Source organism: Macaca thibetana, chromosome 1, assembly GCF_024542745.1.
Source record: "Macaca thibetana thibetana isolate TM-01 chromosome 1, ASM2454274v1, whole genome shotgun sequence".
Classification (NCBI taxonomy): Eukaryota; Metazoa; Chordata; class Mammalia; order Primates; family Cercopithecidae; genus Macaca; species Macaca thibetana.
The window spans coordinates 182,488,442-182,511,215 of NC_065578.1; the positions used below are offsets into that span (position 1 = coordinate 182,488,442).

At 36.1% G+C, this 22,774-nt stretch overlaps 1 protein-coding gene across 2 annotated transcripts in view; it reads right to left on the reverse strand.

The window, feature by feature from the left end:
- The window catches only part of XPR1 (xenotropic and polytropic retrovirus receptor 1), a 267,712-nt gene that overhangs the window by 60,200 nt on the left and 184,738 nt on the right, over nucleotides 1-22,774 (reverse strand). For both annotated transcript variants that reach the window (XM_050766256.1, XM_050766266.1), the window contains exons 4-7: nucleotides 19,302-19,525; nucleotides 16,711-16,860; nucleotides 16,363-16,446; nucleotides 12,484-12,565 (exon numbers count right to left, since the gene is read on the reverse strand). In XM_050766256.1, the coding sequence (XP_050622213.1) occupies nucleotides 12,484-12,565; nucleotides 16,363-16,446; nucleotides 16,711-16,860; nucleotides 19,302-19,525 (540 nt within the window). The remainder of the gene's footprint in view (nucleotides 1-12,483; nucleotides 12,566-16,362; nucleotides 16,447-16,710; nucleotides 16,861-19,301; nucleotides 19,526-22,774) is intronic.

Genomic DNA, 22,774 nt, shown 5'->3' on the forward strand with positions numbered 1-22,774 from the left:
TTCATAAATTCACTGAATCAACGTATTTGGTTTTGAGCCCACTGTATGAGAAACATTTCCATTTGGCCTAATGATTTTCCAAATAACTATAAAATTTATTGACAGTACTGCTCATTTGGAATTTAATTATATACAAGTTTTGTTTTGTTTTGTTTTGTTTTGAGATGGAGTCTTGCTCTATCGCTCAGACTGGAGTGCAGTGGTGTGATCTTGGCTCACTGCAACCTCCGCCTCCCGCATTCAAATGATTCTCCTGCCTCAGCCTCCCGAGTGGCTGGAATTACAGGTGCATGACACCACACCCGGCTAATTTTTTGTATTTTTAGTAGAGATGGGGTTTCATCATGTCGGCCGGGGTGGTCTTGAACTCCTGACCTCAGGTGATCGGCCCTCTTCGGCCTCCCAAAGTGCTGGGATTACAGGTGTGAGCCACCGTGCCCGGCCTGTATACTAATTTATATACTTAATTAAATAACTATTTATTGCTTATCTTTGCATTCTCTGCAGTATATAGAAGATTTAATAATTTTAAAATAACAGGGTAGAGAAAGCCTTTGCTTTGGAATCAAGTACTACAGACCAGATTTCAAAACCTAGCTATGCCAAATTATTTATTTTTTTAAGTCTCTGTTTCTTTGTTGATCAATGGGCATAATATCTATTCTCATAACTTTATTAAGAAGATTAAATGTGAACAACATATATCAAAGGCCTAGAATAATGTTTGGCGCTCATTATGAGTATTCAGTATATATTAGTTTCTTTTTCCTTTTACTTGAGGAAACTTTATTCCTTCATTTGACAAGTATTGATTAGGTAGGTGCCTATTATACCCGACACCATTCTAAGAGGTAGCGATTCAGTGATGAACAACAGACAAAATACATATCTTCAGGAAATTTCTCTTCTGCATAAAGTCAGATAAGGGATTTGAAGGAAAAACAGAGTAAGGAGATAAATAATGATGTTAGGTGTTATTTTAGGTAGGGCTGGTCAGGGAAGACTCTCAGGAGATGACATTTAAGGAGATGACCTTAAGGAAATACAGAACAAAGCATTGGAATGTTTGGGGGAAGATGGCTCCATGTAGAGAAGGAAAGTACAAAGGGCCTTAAGACAGATTGCTCTAGGAAGAAAGTCAGGTTGCTATGATTGGAATAAACAAAGGTATAGTGGTAAAGAATTGGCCAGCGGCAGATCAGACAGAGCTCTGCAGTACTTTGTCAAGACTTAAGCTTTTACTCTTATGTACAAGCCTGTAGAAGGTTTTGTATATACATGGCATGACCTCAGGAATTATTTTAAAGGGCTACTCTAGCTGTTATGTGAACAGACTACAAGGGAACAAGTACAAAGGCAAGATTAGTTAGGAACTTATAAATGGAAAACGATATATAGTTTTACATCCTGAATCCTAAGCAAAGACCACAGATACATTACAACAGTCAGGAAACAAAAATAACACAAATCCCAAAGAATCCACAATAAAACTACTAGAGTTAGTAAATTCATCACAGTTGTAGATCAACACACAAAATTCAGTTGTGTTCACATACATCAGCAATGAGCAATCTGAAAATGAAATCAAGAAAATAATTCTGGCCGGGTGCGGTGGCTCAAACCTGTAGACGGGTGGATCACGAGGTCAGGAGATCGAGACCATCCTGGTGAACACGGTGAAACCCCGTCTCTGCTAAAAAAAAAATACAAAAAACTAGCTGGGCGAGGTGGCAGGCGCCTGTAGTCCCAGCTACTCAGGAGGCTGAGGTAGGAGAATGGCGTAAACCCGGGAGGCAGAGCTTGCAGTGAGCTGAGATCCAGCCACTGCACTTCAGCCTGGGCGACACAGTGAGACTCCATCTTAAAAAAAAAAAAAAGAAAATAATTCTAACTACAATAGCAACTACAACAACATTCAAAAGAACAAAACATCTAGAAATAACTAACCAAGTAAGTGAAAGACTTGTGTACTACAAACTCAAAACATTGCTTTTGAGTTTGTAGAAAAGAATTAAAGAAATTAAAGTAGAAAAGAATCCTGTGTTCATGGAAAGATTTAATATTGTTAAGATGGCAATACTACCCAAAGCAATCTACAGATTTAATGCAATCCCTACCAAAATTCCAATGGCTTTTTTTTCAGAACTGGAAAAGTCAATCCTTAAATTCATATGGAATTCCAAGAGGTCCCAAATAGCCAAAACAATAATGAAAAAAGAACAAAGTTAGGGACTCATACTTTGTGGTTTTAAAACTTAATACAAAGCTATAGTAATCAAAACATTGTGGCACTGGTATGAAAACAGACATATAGATGAATGGAATAGCACTGAGAATCCAGGGATAAACCTATACATCGATGGCTGATTGATTTTTAACATGAGTGCCAACATCATTCAGTGGAAAGGAATATTCTTTTCAACAACAGTCCTGGGACAACTGGATATGCAAAAAAATGAAGTTGGTCCCTTGTCTCACGTTATATACAAGTCAATTCAAAACTCATCGATGACTTCAATATAGGAATTTAAACCATAAAATTCTGAAGAAAACATAAGGATAAATCTTCATGACCTTGAATTTAGCCATGGATTCTTAGGTATCACAACAAAAGTACACACAACAAAAGGAAAAATAGATAAATGAGACTTCATCAAAAATTAAAACATCAGTAGACATTATCAAGAAAGTAAAAAAAAAAAAAGAAATATTTGCAAATCATTTATCTAATAAAGGTCTAGTATCTAGAATACATGAAGAACTCTTATAACTTAACAATGAAAAGATGAACAACTCAATTAAAATAGGCCAAAGGACTTGGATAGACATTTGTCCAAAAATATATATAAATGGCCAATGAGCACATGAAAAGATGCTTAATACGATTAGTCATTAGAGAAATGCAAATTAGAACCACAACGAGATACCACTTCATACCCATTTGGATGGATTTAATGAAGAAAATAAAAATACAGAAAACAAGTGTTGGAAAGGATGTGCAGAAAACAGAATCCTCATAAACTGCCAGTAGGAATGGAAAATGGTAAAGACTCTGTGAAAAACAGTTTGGTGGCACCTCAGAAAATTAAACAGGTACTAAACAAATCCATGTTTATGCATGTTCCTAACAGTACCATTCACAACAGCCAAAAGATAGAAATAACCCAAATGTCCATCAATGAATGAATGGATAAGCAAATTGTGATACATACAAAAAATGGAATATTACTCAGCCAAAAAAAGAATGAAGTACTGATACATACTACAGCATGGATGAACCTTGAAAACATTATGCCAAGTAAAAGAAGCCAAACACAAAATACCACATATTGTATGACGCCATTTATGGACATACCCAGAATAGGAACATTCATAGAGACAGAAGGCAGATTAGTGGTTGCCAGCAGCTGAGGACAGGGAATGGAGAGTGAGGTTTCCTTTTGGGCTGATGAAAATGTCTGGGAACTAGATAGATGTGGTTGTACAACACTGTGAATGTACTTGAATGCCACTGAATTGTTAACTTTAAAATGGTTAATTTTATGTTATGTGAACTTCACCTCAAAAAAAAAATAGAAAAGGAAAAAAGTAATAAATACATCTTACGATGTCATTACTAATTCCTATGTTAGGCGCATATATATATGTAATTTTTTTTTTTTTGAGACAGAGTCTTGCACTGTCACCCAGGCTGGAGTGCAATGGCACGATCTTGACTCACTGCACCCTCGGCCTCCTGGGTTCGAGTGATTCTCCTGCCTCAGCTTCCCAAGTACCTGGTATTACAGGCACACACCACCACACCCAGGGAACTGTTTTGTATTTTTAGTAGAGACAGGGTTTTGCCATGTTGCCTAGGCTGGTCTCCAACTCCTGAGCTCAGGTAATCCACCCGCCTCGGCCTCCCAAAGTGCTAGGATTACAGGCGTGAGCCACCGCGCCTGGCCTAGGTATATATTTTGAACCGTTTTAGTAGTGGTGATGATAGATTTGCTCTAATATATCAAAATCTTCTAATTCTGTCTAGGTAATATCTGTGGCCATACACAAAAGAAAGCGAAATAGCCTGGTTAGGGTTCAAATATTCATGACCTTAGCAAAAGTAGTATTCTGTTCTACATAGGAAAAAAATTGCCATGAACAGAAAATGTAATCCATATTTATAAAAATCTAAACACATGTTTACCTAAGTTCTACTTGACAACATAGGAACTAGAAAAATCTCTAAGGCTTTCAGCAAATATGATCTGAATAAAATATCCTTGAACTCCACAATTTGTTAGAAAAGCCAGTAAAAACCAAAACAGCAGCAACAACAACAAAAACCTCAAACAACAAAACTGTTTGTAAAACAGTAAATGCTAAAGATATATTCTTCTGAATGCAAATACTATATTTAAGCTAATGAACTCATTTACTTTCAAAATGATTCAAAAAACAGGGACCAGGCCTGGTGGCTCCTGTAATCCCAGTGTTTTGGGAGGCCAAAGTGGGAGGATCACAAAGAGTTCAAGACCAGCCTAGGCAATATAGTGAGACACTGTCTCTACAAAAAAGTTAAAAAATTAGCCAGGCATGGTGCTACTGCATGCTTTTATTCCTAGCTACTCAGGAGTCTAAGGCAGGAGGATCGCCTGAGCCCACGAAGTCTAGTCTAGGCGCCACTGAGCTAGGATGGGGCCGCTGCACTTCAGCCTGGGCAATAGAGAGAGACCCTGTCTCTGAAGGAGAAAGTTTCAAAAAGAAAAAAGCAATTTTAACTGTTAATAGTCAAGTTATTCATCAAAGATCCAAAACTTTCAATTGCAAATAAATCTAAAACCTAAGGGCATATATAAGCAATACAACGAAACCTCTTTCATTTGGCATGATCTCCCTGAAGTAAGCTTTTGTAAATTTACTGGGGATTAAACCATAATAACTCTTGCTAGACAAGATCATCATAAAAAATTCCAGGGAATCAAAAAACAAATTAGTGTCATTTCTTTTTAAGAGTAAGTATACCATCTCTCTGATCTGTGAGTCCCAAGAATAAAAGATATATAAGGTCCCATCACAAACTCCCCATGGCTTCATGAATTTTTAACTTAAAATCAGCTAACATTCCTCAAGCATTTATTTTGGGGTAAGCAATGTGCTCAATGTTTTTCAGGCAAAATTTCATTAGTTCTCATTGCAACACTATATATTGGTTTTCCTCAGCAAATACATGAAGAAACTAAGGCTTACTCAAAATAGGTTCCTTGCCCAGGATCACAAGGATTTAATAACCCTACAATCTGGCACCAAAGCCTGCACACTTAACAATGGCACTAGGTTGTGTACATAAGCCAAAATGCACCTGTTTAAAAAAAAAAAAATCAAACAGAAATTTGTTCTAAAACTTACAAAATTACAGTCCTCTCTGTATTAAGTTGCCAAATCACTTTTATTTAAAGGAACATTAAAAACATTTTAACAAGTAATATATGTGTATAGGAAAATAACCTCAAATATTATAAAGATTATGAGAAGCCTCGTCTCACTCCAGATCTTCTGAAGAAAAACATGTTAACAATTTGTCTATTATCTTTCAAGAACTTCTTGATGCACAGAGAAACACATACTATTTTTAAAAAAACAAATCACCAATTACAACTGGGAGCATGCTATATATGCTATTCCATACCTTTTTTTTTTTCACTTATATCCTGGAGTGGAGATTTTCCAGTATCAGTGCACAAAGATCTCACTCATTTTCTAATGTAAACTTTTTGAATCTAAGTGTTACATACATATAGAAAAATGGATAAATCCTAAGTATACAGCATGATGAAGAATGAAGTGTATCAGCACCCAGAACACAGCATATTACAAGCATCCTAGAAGCTCCTGCTCATATTCTTTCTAATTGCTATCCATTCCCCAAGGGTAAAGTCCTGATTCTTGCCTGTTTTTTGAACTCTATGTAAATGGAATAATGTAATATGTACTCTTTGTGTCTGGCTTGTTTTGTTCAACATTTGTTACAGCCATCATGTTCTTGTATGTAGTTAGTTTGTTATTCTCATCACTTACAGTTATGTGAGCCTATTGCTCCTAGACTACAAACCTGTCCACCATGTTATTGTACTGAATACTGTAGGCAATTGTAACACAATGGTAGTATTTGTCTCTAAACATATCTAAACATAGAAAAGACACAGTAAAAATACAGTATAAAAGATTAAAAAAATGGTACACCTGTATAGGGTACTTAGAATGAATGGAGCTATAGGACTGGAAGTTGCTCTGGGTGAGTCAGTGAGTGAGTGGCAAGTAAATGTGAAGACCTAGGACATTAATTTATACTACTGTGGACTTTATATACACTGCACACTTAGGCTACACTGAATTAAAAAAAATTTTTTTTCTTTCTTCAATAATAAATTAACCTTAGCTCACTGTAACTTTTTAACTTTATAAACTTAAAAAATTTTTAAGCCTTTTAACTTTCTGTAATAATACCTAGCCTAAAACATGGACACACTGTATAACAAAACAGACATATTTTTTCTTTATATCCTTATTTATAAATTTTTTCTACTTTTACATTTTTATTTTTACTTTTTAAACTTTGTTAAAAACTAAGGCATTAACACACATATTAGCCTAGGCCTACACAGGATCAGAATCACCAATATCACTGTCTTCCAACTCCACATTTTGTCCCACTGGAAGGTCTTCAGGGGCAATAACACACAGGGAGCTGTCATCTCCTATTCTACTAATGCCTTCTTCTGGAACACCTCCTGAAGGACCTGCCTGAGGCTGTTTTACAGTTAACTCTTTTATTAATAAGTAGGAGGAGTTCACTCTAAAATAATAAAAAGTATAGTATAGTATATACATAAATCGGTAATATTTATTATGATCAAGTATTATGCACATTAATTTTAAGTGCTAAACTTTTATGTGGCTGGCAGTGCAATAGGTTTGTTTACACCAACATCGCCGCAAGCATGTGAGTAATGTGTTATGCTATGACGGCTATGATTCCTACTCCATTATGCAATAGGAATTTTTCAGCTCCATTATAATCTTATGGGACTACCTTCATATCTGCAGTCTGCTGCTGACCAAGACATTGTTACATCGTGCATGACTGGATACTATTACAAACAATATTACTTAAGTGTTCTCATACATGTCTTTTGGTGGACATATGTAAGCATTTCTATTAGAACTGGGTCATAGGTTAGTACAGGGGTTTCCAATCTCCAGGCCATGGACCAATACTGGTCCGTGCTCTGTCAGGAACCAGGCCACAAAGCAGGAGGTGAGCGGCTGGTGAGAGCTTTACCGCCTGAGCTCCGCCTCCTGTTAGATAATGGGCATCAGATTCCCATAGGAGCACGAACCCTATTGTCAGCTGCACATGGGAGGGATCTCTACTAATGATTGATGATCGGAGGTGGAAGGGTTTCATCTTGAAACCATTCCCCCTGCTACCCGCCAGCCCAGTGAAAAAATTGTCTTCCACAAAACCGATTCCTGTTGCCAAAAATTTCTCCAAAGTGCTGTGTCCATTTTCACTCCCACCACTACCTCGTTCATTTCATTATCTCCATGGTATTCCACCATATAGAGGTAATATAATTTAAGAGCTATCAATTTATGAATATTTGAGTGGTTTCTAGGATTTTTCTTTTTCTTTTTTTTTTTTTGAGACGGAGTCTCGCTCTGTCGCCCAGGCTGGAGTGCAGTGGCCAGATCTCGGCTCACTGCAAGCTCCGCCTCCCGGGTTCACGCCATTCTCCTGCCTCAGCCTCCCGAGTAGCTGGGACTACAGGCGCCCACAACCGTGCCCGGCTAATTTTTTTTTTTTTGTATTTTTAGTAGAGACGGGGTTTCACCGTGGTCTCGATCTCCTGACCTTGTGATCCGCCCGCCTCGGCCTCCCAAAGTGCTGGGATTACAGGCGTGAGCCACCGCGCCCGGCCTGGTTTCTAGGATTTTTCTACTATAAACAAAATGGCAATGACTATTCTCCTGGCATACATGTCTTTGCAACCATGTACAAGTATGTTTGTAGGATAAATTTCTAGAAACGAAACTGCTTAATCAATGTAATTAGGCTTAAAATTTTTACACACACTGCCAAATTATCCTCCAAAGAGATAGCAACAATGAGTACTCTTACCACTAGTGTACCAGTGCCTATTTCACGCCTTATACTCACTGTAAATGATCAAACCAGTAAGTGAAATATAGTATACTGTTATTGTACCAAATTAAGTTATATATGTTAGTAGGAACCTGCAAAAGAAACAAGTTTGAAAAAAAATCTAAATAGTCAACTTTTCATCTTCATGAAATTAAAATCTGAAATATGTGATTTTCAGAGAAATTATTAAACACTAGGTCACATCCCCTTGAAAAACCACAGCAATTATGCACATTTTTTTTTTAATGTGAGTGTTTGAAAAAAAGAATCGTGCTTGTACATGCATACTACAACTGTGTTTCTCTTTGACTCTCAACACTGTTATCTCTCAAGCACCCACTGGGAGATAAAAAAGGATAGACAGCTGGCTTTAACTATATTTGCCCTCCCCGCTATGACACGCACAAAGATCAAACAAAGAAAGGTTCTGAGGTGAGACAACATAATGCATAACACTAAATGCATACACCGCACACATAAAAAACAAATCAGAATGTCTTACAAAAACATAGTCTGTACATACTAAAGAAAAAAACCTCAAATTGTAAAACTTTCAATTAATTCACATAAAAAGAATGGAAAAATTTTTTTCTTATGTCTTTTTTTAATGATAATACCACCATGCTCATCTTGAAAATTAAACAAAAAAAATTCCACCTACAAATGACTAAGGCATTTTCTACAGAAAGAACATTCCCCACCATCTATACCTTATATTGACATAGCACTTTGCAACTACAAACATGTTTTACTTACACTTCTTATCTGATCCCTATGAGCTGGCCTCAAGCTACATTTTCACCCTTCTCATCTAATATTCCCCACTCTGGCCCATTTATCACTTCTCTCCTTCATAACTCACTCCCTCATTCTACACTCCATCCCCACTCCAGGCCAACTAAATCTCTTTGCTCATCTTTCTCCTTCTCTTGAAATGGCTTTCATTCCACCATTGTCTAGCATAAACGTCATCTCTCCCATGAAGTCTTCCCTGATGCTCTCATTTAAAAGTAATCACTTGTCTCTTTGAACTGCTTAGAATATTTAACACCTCCTATCTTGCAGTATATTGCTTTAATATATGCCTTAATCTCCCTGGCATAATACATTTCATAAGGAAAGGGATTCTCTTACTTAAGACTTGTGGGCATCAAGCATAACCTTTAGACACATAAAATTTACTTGTTGAATGAATGAATGAACTCTAAAGAACCCTGCAAATTTAAGGTGTTAAACTCATTTAGCAGATGAGGGAACTGTTTCAGGGAAGTTAAATGATGTCCTTAAAACCAAAACAACTAACAGTGGAGCTGAAACTGAAACCCAGGCAGACCTTTTGTTCCTTCCACTACAGCTAGCTTGGTAACATAGATCTGAGTTTTTTAGTTGTATTATTTTCATGTATTCTACATAAGTAGACTGTATTCACTTAAGGAAATAGAACCAGATCAAAATATGATCATAAATTAGAGCAACACTACATCATAAACTCAGGGTTGACAATAACTATTAGAGTTGATTTTTAGTAACTGGTAGAAAGAACTCTAACAATACAAATGAAAGCACACTGTTAATAGGTAAAATTCATATGCTCTCTAAAAGCCATTACAAAGTAGGTTATCATTTCTTAATATACAATTGATAGTCTTAAGCAGAATGTTTATGAGGAATAATTAGTTCAGTAAATTATCTCTTGAATATCTGCTATAAACCTGGACAATGTGTTGGGAACTTAAAATGCAACAATACATAGTCCCTGCAATCAAGAACAGTAAGTATGACAGTGACATAAAGCTTCCTTATTTGGGCATTATTATGATTACTAAAAGTCTGAAATGGAATATTATGGATATTCAAATAATAACATCTATTTCTAAATCATACAGGTTGATGCAAAAGTAATTGCAGTTTTTTCCATTAAAAGTAATGGCAACTTTTGCACCAACCTAATATTTCTTTGCAGACTTCACTGAACAAAATTTAGGCCTTTATTAATGATTCAGTTATTATGAGCCCAATTACATAGACCCTTAGGTATACCAAGGTTATCTGCCCTTAAAAGTCCTTGACTATAAGAAGGTTTGAGATTTATGTCTGTTTTTCTGCTGTTTGTGCATGTGTTTTCTGAATATCATTTAATTTCATCTTTCTCTTTCTCTTCCAGCCATTCAAACTTCCCCAATACTTTTCGAGCCCCTACTATGGTCTAAGCAGTGTTCTAGGTGCTAGAGATATAGGAGAGACAAAAAAGCCCAGGCATCAAGAAAATATATATTCCAGTGGGAAAACAGATCACAAGAAATATAAATATATAATGTCAGGTAAGTATATGTACTCAGAAGAAAACTAACGTAGGCTAAAGGGACAGAATAGATTAGTTTAGGGTTGGGTGATCAGGGAACACCCTACTAAGAATATAGCATTTGAATACAGACCTATATGAAGTGATGAAATAAGCTAGATAGACATCTTGGGGAAGAGCTCTTTAGGAAACTGCAAAGTCTCTTAGATTAGAATGAGCTTGATGCATCTAAGAAATACTAGCACAAGTGTGGCTGGAAATAAAAGTGAAGCTGAGTGTGGGGGAAGATGACAGAATATAATATCGGAAAGGCCCACAGAGGTGAGATCCTGTAGGTTCTTGTAGGCAATGGTAAAGAGTTCAAATTTTATTTTAAGAGTAGCCATGAATGAATTTTGAATAGGAGAGTGACATGATCTAACTTCCATTGGGGGAGGAGGGGAAAGACACTAGTGGCTATAAGGAAGCAAGAGTAGATGCAAGGAGACCCGAGTCCAGAAGGATGCTATATACTAAACAAGAAATGGCTGCTGGCCAGGCGCAGCAGATCATGCCTGTAACCCCAGCACTTTGGGAGGCTGAGGTGGGTGGATAACAAGGTCAGGAGCTCAAGACCAGTGGCCAACATAGTGAAACCCCGTCTCTACTAAAAATACAAAAAATTAGGCAGGTGTGGTGGTGTGTGCCTGTAAGCCCAGTTATTCAGGATGCTGAGGCAGAAGAATCACGTGAACCCAGGAGGCGGAGGTTACAGTGAGCCGAGATTGGACCATTGCATCCCAGCCCGGGCGACAGTGCGAGACTTCATGTCAAAAAAAAAAAAAAAAAAAAAAAAGAAATGGCTGCTTAGACAAGAGTGGCACTGGCCAAGGTGGTGAGAAGTAAACACATTTAGAACATATTTTGAAGACAGACCAACAAGATTTGCTGATGGACTAAACATTAAATATGAAGGAAAAGAGAAACTAAAAGATTTTGGACTGGGAAATGGATGAAAGGTGATGCCAGACAGAAGAGCATATTTCGGGGTAAAAATCAAGGGATCTTTTGTCTGTGTAAGTTTGAGATATCTACTAGACAAATCCAACCAGCCAAGTAGACATCTTTCAGAAGAGAAAACATATATTTGGGAGGCATTAGCATATAGACGGTATTTATAGCCATAGGCTTGAATAAGATTGCCTAGATAGGAAACAAATATAGACAGAGGAGATTGAAGGATTCAGCCCAGCACTATACCCCAACATTTTGATGTCACAAAGAAAAGTATAGCTAGCAAAGGAGATTGGGAACAAACTGCCAGTAAAATTTAACAGGAAAACCAGCAGAGTATGGTTTCTCCAGAAAAAACAATCAAACAGAGTGTTTCAAGAAGTGGTGACTGATTATGTCAAATGCTACTGTGGGGTGTGTCAAATTCTTTGGGGAGATTTAGTAAGATTATGCTTCCTTTGCTGTTATATCATTTCTTGATGTTGGGAGTGCAGCTGCTCCTAGGAATCCTTCCTACCTCTTTCTAATTGTTTTTACTTCTATAATAGGAAATTATACAACCAAGCTTCTTAACACTATAAGCAAAGTAATTTTAAATAGATTTTGAAAACGATGTGAGAGGGTCTCCAATAAGCAAAGTGAAAGAGCTTTGTGAATGAATTTGGTAACATTATTTATCCTCATCTATGATCAAGAGAGCCAAGGTTTTTGATAAACTCTAAAAAATTATATGGAAGTTATATACAGAAACTAGAAAATGATGAAGAAAAAGAGGTCATAAACAAGCAATGTTTTAGAGAATAACCATCCTCATACGGGGAAAAACTCCAACAAAACAAACAGCTAAAAAAACTCCACACATTTATAAGGACAAAAAACTTAGCCCTGATAGATTTATCTTTCAGTAGCTTTGGTAGTTGCATGCATAATTCCTTACAGAGGGGCAGAATATGACACAGGCATATTGGTAAGAATAAATTAATTCAAAATTTAAACTACTTACCGGCAAGCACAAGGGTAATGTTCAGTACAATGAATATTCCACAAAATAGGCCAACTCTAAAAGTAGTCCATGCTGGTGCAGGCTGTGGACAGAAAAACAGCATTTTGAGTATAGGACAAAACACTGATTGTATTTACTAATATGCTGTAATAAAATAGTAGAGTGAGTCTCAACATTCTACTATGAAAATAATATTTTATGTTCTAAATTTTTATAAATCGGAACCAGAGAATCAACCTTCATCATACTATAATACTATTCAAGTTGCCAATTAATTGAGTTTTTTTTTTTATAGAAATCTGTGTCATGAAATAAGCAAGATTACAATCTTAGGCTTAAATTATAGTATGTGGATTCTACATTCGAGGAATCAACCAACTGTGGATTGAAAATATTCAGGAACAAAAACCAGTAAAAAATAACAAAACAACAAGAAAAAGTAATACAAATAAAAACGCTGAGTATTAACAACTATTTACACAGCATTTACACTATATTAGGTCTTATAAGTAACCCAGAGATCATTTAAAGTATGTAAGAGGATGTGTACAGGTTATATGCAATACTATGCCATTTTATAAGGGACTTGAGCATCCATGGATTTTGGTATCCATAGGATACCAAATAATAATAAAGCGAACCTATAACTATTATCCATATTTAGGAGCTGAACATTTCCATTAACTTTGAAGTCCCTATTCCTCCCTGATCCCAAAACCTTCCCTCCTCACCAGAGATAACCATTTCTATGTTTTCTTTAGCTTACCATATCTACAGGCATTCTTAAACACCCTAATTTTTTGAAACCAATTTTAAAATGTTTATTCAAAAACAACTGACATAAATAAATTGCACATACTTAAAGTATAGAATTTGTGTTTTTGCTCCCTGGATGCTTTTAAGATTCTTCTCTTTATTTACAAGCAGTTTGACAATAATATGCTTAGGATTTTTAAAAACTGCTTTACTGCCTAAATTGATATACAATAAACTGTATATATTTAAAGTGTATGATTTGATAAGTTTTGATACTGTATAAACATCTACAAAACCATCAGCATAATCAAGACAAAGAACATATCCATGACTCCCAAGAATTTCCCATGTGCCTTTGTAATCCTTTCCTCCCAGCCTACCCTACCTCACTCTATCCACAAGCAACCACTGATCTGCTTTCTGTCACTATTTATTAGTTTGCATTTTTCCTGGAGTCTTAGGTTAATGATATCATACAGTAGGCACTTTTTTTTTATGCTTTCTTTCTCTACATATAATTAATCTGAGGTTTATCCACGTTGTTACATTTATCAATAGATTGTTGCTTTTTATTGCTGAGTAGTATTTCATTGTATGGACATACCACAAATTGTTTATCCATTCACCTACTGATAGACATTTAGGTTGTTTAGATGCTATGAACATTTGTGTTGAAGTCTTTATATGAACATATATTTGTATTTGTCTTGGGTAAATACCTAGGAGTGTAACAGATCATATGGTAGATGTACTTTTAAGAAACTTCCAAACTGTTTTCAAATGTGTTTATTCATTATACATTTTATATTCCACCACAGCGTATTAGAAAAGAGAGTTCCTACTCCTCCATCATTTAGTATGATTAGTCGTTTTTAGTCATCTAACAGAGAATGTATTATCTTACTGTGATTTTAACTGGTATTTCCATAATGCCTAATGATACTGAGCATTTCGTCACATGCTAATTTGCCACCTGTACATCTGTGAAGAACTGTTCAGGTCTTTTGCCCATTTTGATTGTTTTCCTTCTATTGAGTACTGGAGTTCTTTACATATTCTAAATATAAGTCCTTTAACAGATATGTTTTATAAATATTTTCTGCTAGTCTCTTGCTTTGCTTTTCATTCTCTTATGTGTCTTTTGGAGAGCATACGTTTTTAACTTTGATGAGGTGCTTTTGGTATCACTTCTAAGAAATCTTTGCATAACTCAACGTCATTAGGACTTTCTTCCATATTTTCTTCTAGAAATCTGCAGTTTTCAGTTTTCATTTAGATCTATGGTACATTTAGAACTTTATGGTGTGAAGAATGGATGAAAGTTCTTTTTTTTTTTTTCATATATGGAATTCAACTGTTTCAGTATCATTAGTTGAAAATGCTATCTTTCTCCACTAATCTGCTTTATATCTGTATCAAATATCTGTTATCTGTAATATGCTACTCTATTTTTGGACACTCTATTCTGGTCCATTGATCTATTTGCCTACCATGACATTACTACCACACTCTCTTGATTACTGTAGCTTTAATAAGCTTTCATAAGATAATGTTAATCCTTCAATTTATGTTCCAAAGTTGCTTTGGCTATTCTAGGTCCTCTGCCTTTCCATATACTTTTTTTTTTTTTTTTTTTTGAGACAGAGTCTTGCTCTGTCACTCAGTGCAATCTCAGCTCACTGCAACCTCCACCTCCTGGGTTCAAGTGATTCTAGTACTTCAGTCTCTCAAGTAGCTGGGATTACAGGCATATGCCACCAAGCCCAGCTAATTTTTGTATTTTAGTCGAGACGGGGTTTCATCATGTTGGCCAGGCTAATATTGAACTCCTGGCCTCAAGTGATCCACCTGCCTCAGTCTCCCAAAGTTCTGAGATTACAGGCATGAGCCATCGTGCCTGGCTTCCAAATAAAATTTTAAATCTGCTTACCAATTTTACAAAAAAAAAAAAGTCTTCTGAGATTTCTGAGCTGGATTGTATTATTATAGATCACCTGAGGAAGAAACAATGTGTCTTTAAAATACTGGGTTTGTGCAAGATACCCATGAACACAGGATCTCTCTCATTCAAGTCTTTAATTTTGCTCAGCAGTGTTTTGTTGTTTTCAATGTAAAGGCCTTACACATCTTTTGTCAGAATTATTACTAAGCATTGTATATTTTGATTATATTATAAATAACATTGCTTTAACATTTTTTGATTTCCATTCAAAAATGTTTCAAAACTTTTTTTATTGTTCTTGCAAGTATCTAGACAAATGATTTTACATATTGGTCTTATATTTGGTGACCTTGCTAAACTCATTTATTAGTTCTAGTAGCTATTCTATAGATTCACTAGATTTTCTACATAGATCATCAAGTCGCTGGCAAAACCCCACTGGTTTTACTTCTTCCTTTCTACCCTGAATGACTTTCATTTCTTTTCCTTCCCTTACCATACTGGCTATAATCTCCAGCACGATGTTGAATACAGGTGTTAAAAGTGAATACCCTTTTTTGGGCCACGTCTTAGGGAAAAAGCATGCAGTGTTCATCATTGAGTATGATAATAACTGTAGAGGTTTTATTTTTTTTTAATAGATGCCTTTCATTAGGTTATGGAAGCTCTTTCTGTTATTGATTTCTATTCCACTGTTGCCTGAAAATATACTTTGTATGACTTAAATCCTTCTATATTTATTAAGACTTGTTTTATGACACAGAAGATATCACTTAATAAATGCTTTCTTTTTTTATAACTACTGTGCAGATATCATTTAATAAATGCTCTTCTGGAGTAACTGCTGCATTTTGGATGAAGCTATATAGCAATCTAGCACATCTGAACCCACCAGATCATTTTTTTTAAGTCACATCTTAATCATTTGATGATACCAACAAGTTAACATGTCAGTAAGAATAAACAAGAGAAAAGTACAGTATGAGAAGAGAAAGGTGGAAGACATTATAGTTCAGAATGAAGTAAAATATAGCATATAATATTTTAAAAACTAAAATAAGAAAAGTAGCAACTACTTATAAACTTTGGCTGAAAATTTTTTTAAGGTAATGGGGCCAGCTAAATATCATGTTGATTATTAATAGGTGAAACCAAACAAACTGCTGGAACCAAATGCTAACCTGAGCAGCTCCCAAAGGGGGCACACGTAAACGCTTCATAGCCTTTTGTCTGTCACCATCTTCAAGTTCATTGGTCACTACAGCCTAGAAAGACAAAGTATTACATTTTGGTTACGTTATACTAAACTTGAGTGATGCACAAATAATTCTGCACCATTTATATATATGATATTCTGACAACTTTTTGGTGAATGTATACTGATAAAAGAAAATGAAAAAAAAATCACAAGTAAGGCATATATATTCAAAGCTAGCAACTAGTTACAAAATAACAGAAATAAGGAATTGCTTCCCTAAAAATAAAGCATGTAACTGAAAATATGTGGTAAATAAACGAGATTATTGTACCTCAGTTTCAGAGATAAGCTGGTTGATTTTCTTGCAAGTATAAAATGGGGCCACTTCTACATGAGCCACTCGCCAATCTGCTCCACGAGATGTTTCCAGGATCTTGTCATGCTTTTTAAGGATTTTTCGAAACCCTGTAAAATTCAGATTCTACAGAAAGAAATGAGAAACACAACTATAATTTCTACTACCATCAAAAAAGATGAAAAAGAATAAGCACTAAGCACTGACAGAGCTGGCTGGACAAAGATTGAGTACTCAAGGAAATGGCAAAGCTTTCATAAAAGCATCTACTACTAAAAGGATGACTCTTCTTTTTTATTTCTTTTATTCATTTCAAGGTAGTATGCTATTAGTAACACAAAGAAACCCTGAACTATGAACACTATTATTTCTCTTCCAAGTAAATTAATGAAAGTCCTAAGCTCAAAATGTTTTTATTTCCTGTTTTCTGTGTATATTTATTTTCAAAATAGCTAATTTCTATTATTTTGCTGCTTTGGTCAAAAGAATTATCTTCAGAAAATGTTTTGCATTTGCCATGCACTGAACACATTTATTTAGTTCTTTGTTTTCTGAAGGACTGGTACAGGAGTACACATCTCTCCCTGCCATGCAGTCACGCATGTTCCAGTAAGGAAAATGGAAGATCACCCAGTGCTCTTCACTTTCATGTTCATTCCACCCATTCTCAGTTTGCATATGGGAGTGCTAAGAAGAGTAAGTAGAAACAAAGCAGTGATCATACGTACAGGGTTCAGTTTATAATGGGTAGAAGTCCCTACTTTTCTCCAATTTCTACAATAACAAAATACTATACTTTCAACATCTCAAATTCTGCTGTTCTTTGCCCAGCATGCAAAAAAGCTGAAAACTCAAATTGCAAGGTTAGATCTTTAAACCAGAGGTCTCCCAAATTTGCTGATTACATGTTCCTAAGAGTAAAATATTGTGCACTCACTCCAAAATAGGCTTTCCTTACTTATTTGTTTACATATTTTTCCCTCATGCTTTAATGTATGATCTTAAAATCTGTGTGGGGTGCATACATACATCATGACTTAGAGATAGCTTTTAATCAATCTTCCTTTCTCCTTCATTCTCAAAATAAATGTATTCTTACAGAATAGACGACCCCCAAAGAATAGAAGATAAAGCAGAACTTTCATAATTAACTATTACTTTTGTTTTCCCAAGGAGCATTTTATAATGACCCCAAACAAAAGTTGCTAGGAAAGTTAATACAATGAAATTTAACAAAGATTTTTCCATGTAACACACAAACATAATTTATGAAATATGATATGGTAACGTTGTTATACCATTATAGGAAAGAGGAAATACATTTTTTGTTTTTTAAATTATAAAGCAATGAACAAATCTCAAAGCAAAGGAATTTATCACTATATAAACATATGTAATTATTTTTCTACTAAATTGTTTTCTTACTAGGTTTGTCTTCAAATGATAAAATATTAAATCACTAAAGAACAAAGTAGAATTATAGAAGAAAATGATAAAAATAAGCACATGCATTAGCAATTTAAGGTTACTGCAGATATGGGACTTTAATTACTTTTTATTTAAAAATTCTAACACTCCAGGTAATACTTTTGTTACATAATCTTTAGTTTTAACATGGTATACCATCCTGTGATGATCCTAACCACTCACTATAAGTAATAATCACAAGAATAAAATGAAAAAAAAAAATAGTGCATAAGGTCTCTTTAAAGATCAGGGAGATACTTTTCTCAATAACTTTAAAAAATATGATTTTATTGCAGCCCATGGATAGGAAGACTGGAAGGATTCTTTCAGCTGCAAGTTGAAAAGTCAGGGTCTTTGTTTTATTAGTGTCAGCTGCAGAAAAATTAACTATCTGATAGCTTTTGTAGAAATTTTGCTATTGGTTAGGAGGACTATAAAAGCCCATACGGGCCAGGAGTATTGGCTCATGCCAGTAATCCCAAAGCTTGGGAGGCCAAGGCAAGCGGATCACTTTAGGTCAGGAGTTCAAGACCAGCCTGGTCAACATGGTGAAACCCCATCTCTACTAAAAATACAAAAATTAGCCGAGGACAGTGGTGTGCATCTGTAATCTCAGCTACTCAGGAGGCTGAGGTAGGAGAACTACTTGAACCCAGGAGGCAGAGGTTGCAGTGAGCCGAGATCATGCCATTGTACTCCAGCCTGAGTGACACAGTGAGACTCTGTTTCAAAAAAGAAAAAAAAAAAAGCCCTTACATAGCCAACAGTGGCTGTGGCTGGAGAGACATATTATTTCTATTCATGACTATCAGAGCTGCCTCTAAAAACAGGAAGCAAACTGTTAGTCCCTGAGTTGTGGGCTACCCCAAATATTATACAAAAGTTTTTAGAACATGAATCTTCAAAAATAGAAGTCTTGTTAACACAGTTTTATCGCCTCTGACACATGGCTTTTAGCCAGTAGGAACCCCAAGAATAATAACATGTTAAGGATTTTCCTTTTTGGAACTGACCCACTAGTAATACTTTAGGGTATTTCCATTTATTGAAATTTCTCATTTACTTGAAAGTGCCATTTTCTAGGGTAAGAATCTAAGTACCTGATAGTTCTGCAGCAGGATGAGACTGAGGTAGAACTCGCTGAAGGCCAGTTTAAGGTCTTTAATATTTCTATGTTGGACACGTTCCTCATGGGACAAGTGGAAGACTGGCTTTCTGCGTTGTCGCAGCGTAGTTACACCAGTGCTTTCTTTCTGCGCATCCAGCGATGACTGAAGCTCGTTCTGAAGTGTAGCAAACCTGCGCTGAGCCTCTGCGAGCTTCTCTATAAGAAATAAAACAGAATTGTCAAATCAGTAAGATAAAAAAGTTCCTACTGACTTCTGAATTTTTAATAATAATTCCCATTTGTTCCCCTAGAATTTCTAGGAAAAAAAACTGCTACTTGTAATATTTAGAACTCGATAGGAAAAAATATTTTTGTGTAACACACTCCTTTCATTTTACCCCCTACAAAACCTCATGTACCTTTCTTTTTACAAAATGAATAAATAAAATGTAAAGAGCCACTAAGAGTGAAAATGCAGCCTCTCTGGTATTTGGAAGAAAGCTGGCAGTTCTTGAAAGGTTAAACATATGATTCAGCAATTCCATTCCTAGGCATATACCTAAGAGAGGTGAAAACATATGTTCACAAGAAAACTTGCATACACACACTAACTTGCATTCATAATAGCCAGAAAGTGGAAACAATCCAAATGTCCATCAACTGAGGAACAAATAAACAAAATGTGGTGTGCATGCATGTGTGTGCATATAAACACACAATAGAATCAGCCATTAAAAAAGAATGAAGTGCTAATTCATGCTATGACATGGATGAACCTTGAAGACATTAAGTGAAAGAAATCAGACACAAAATACCCAATACCGTATGATTCCATTAATATGAAATGTCCAGAATCACGAAATCCACACAGACAGAAAGAAGATTAATGCTTGCCATGGGCTGAGCGGAAGGCGAATGGGAAGTGATTGCTAATGGGTACGAGATATGTCTTTAGGATGATGAAAATGTTCCAGAATTGGTAGTGATGGGCGTACAACCTTGTGAATATACGAAAAACCATGGAATTACAAACTTTAAGGAGGCAAATTTTATGGTATAGAAATATCTCAATTTTAAAAAGCCATTAAGAAATGTTTCTGGTTATACAGTTCAGGTCAGAAACAGGATTAGAATTTGGGCTTTAGATTTTTAATCTCCTGTATTTCCCACTATCCTTCATTACTTCTCTAAGACAGGTATTATAAGAGATTAAGACTTGCAAGCTATGTGTTAAAAATATTAGGTATATCTGAATATATGTGTTTGTGTTACACATACATTTAAAAATAGTACTCTATAATTTTTCTTCCTAGGTCACAATTTAGTTCACTGGAACCAGGAAGATTTGGGTTCAAATTCTTGCCTCATTAACTAGCTGTATGATTTTAGTGAGTTTTCTTTTTTTTATAACTCTTCTACAACTTTCATATGAAATGGAAATACCAACTCCCTCATAAAGTGGTTGTAAAGATTAAATGAAGCATAGAAATGCCAAGGGACCAGAAGGGTGCGATGGCTCATGCCTGTAATCCCAGCACTTGGGGAGGCTGAGGCAGGCGGATCACCTAAGGTCAGGATTTCGAGACCAGCCTGGTCAACATAGTGAAATCCCGTCTCTACTAAAAATACAAAATTAGCCAGGTGTGGTGGTGCACTCCTGTAATCCCAGCTACTTGGTAGGCTGAGGCAGGAGAACTGCTTGAATTCGCGAGGCAGAGGTTGCAGTGAGCAGAGGTTACAGTGAGCCGAGATCGCGACCCTGCACTCCAGCCTGGGTGACAGAGCGAGACACCATCTCAAAAGAAAAAAAAAAGAAATGCCAAGGGACATAGCACTCAATAAATAATGATAAAAATTATATAATAATAACAAAGAATTATTTACAACTTATTCTTTATCATAGTTCTCCCGTTCCTTGCTTTATCTACTGCTATACTGTCTTGCTGTTGTCTTTAACTAACCTTTAGTATTTTTGTCCTGTCTGGCACTGCTTCATGATTCACTCGTTCTCCTAGAGAATTTCCTTCTATAGGATGTTTCCAAGATTCATCTCTATTCTTAATCCTTTACATGACCTTCATTTTCTTAACTTTTATAATCTATTTATATCTTCTTGTATTTCCTATGATCTAAGATTGCATTCAAAACCAAAATCATGTTTCCATTCCTCTTTACAAATAAATTTCATCCATCTATGTGGGTCAACCCATCTGGGACCTGCTTTTAGCTCCTAGGGACCACTCTTACGCCTCTCCAACACCAATCACATCCTCCTGAGGGGGCCCAGAAAATAATCCCTTCATTAAGGCATCCAGAATTACGTTAGCGAGAAGAGCACCTGCATCCTTAAAAAGTTCTATGTTTACTCTCCATTGAAGGCCAGGAATGGCTATGAGAGATGTATCCACTGAGATGGGTTCCTAATTGCAATGCACACTCAATGATCCTTGGAACAGAAGGGCCAGAGGGCAGCACTTAACTATCAAAACAAAGTGGATACATTTACCATAAAAGGCAAGAGGACAGATGTTTTTGCCCGCTGAGATTTTGGCTGTGGTTAATTGGTCATGGTTATCCCCAGGAAAGACAGAAATGGGCAACCTACTAGAATATTGCTTGACTGACGTAACAGAAAAAAACTCCAGGTCTGGTGGCCAAATACTTGATATTAGTCACTATAAGAGAGAGTCACTACCTCTCACTAGCTTCCAGACCTATGCTAGTTAAAAAACCCAGAGATCCCTGACTGAAGTGGAAGCTGGCCTTGCTTTCGGGTCGTTCCTGCAGCACTGTCACAAGTATATACTGTAGATCTTCCTCTAATCCTTCCTCAGAGGGCCTCATGTCTTTTTACTAGAGTGACTGTGCACTGGGGAAAGGGAAATATCCAGACTTTGCAAAGATTACTAGTCACTGGCTTTTGTATATTAGCTTTGTATTGTTGTATAACAAATTATCACACACATAGTGTCTTAAAGAAACCCCATTTATTAGCTCACAGTTTTGTAGGTTAGAAGTCCAAGGATGATGTGGCTAGGTTCTCTGTTAGGCTCTCCTAAGGCTAAACGCAAGGTGTTAGCTAGGCTGCTTTCTCAAGCTCACATTCAGGCTCACTTGGTTGTGGCAGAATTCAGTTCTTTGTAGTTTTAAGAGTGAGGTTCCCGTTTCCTTGCTGTCTCTCATCTGTGGTCTGCTTTTAGCTCCTCGAGACTACTCTTAACTCTACCTTCAAAGTCAACCATGGAGAAACTTGCTCATTTCAAGTCCCTCTCATACTTTGAATCTTTTTCCCTAGGAGTGTTTTCCTTAGGAGTGGCAAACTTCTGGAGACTCCAGGCATCACTGTGGTTTAGCAATCAAACTATACACTTATGATATTCAGGTGACAGATGAAATATCAGCCCAGATTAGACTCACAGAAGACCCAGTTGGTCCACAGATTCATCCTATGATTCCTTTTTCAGT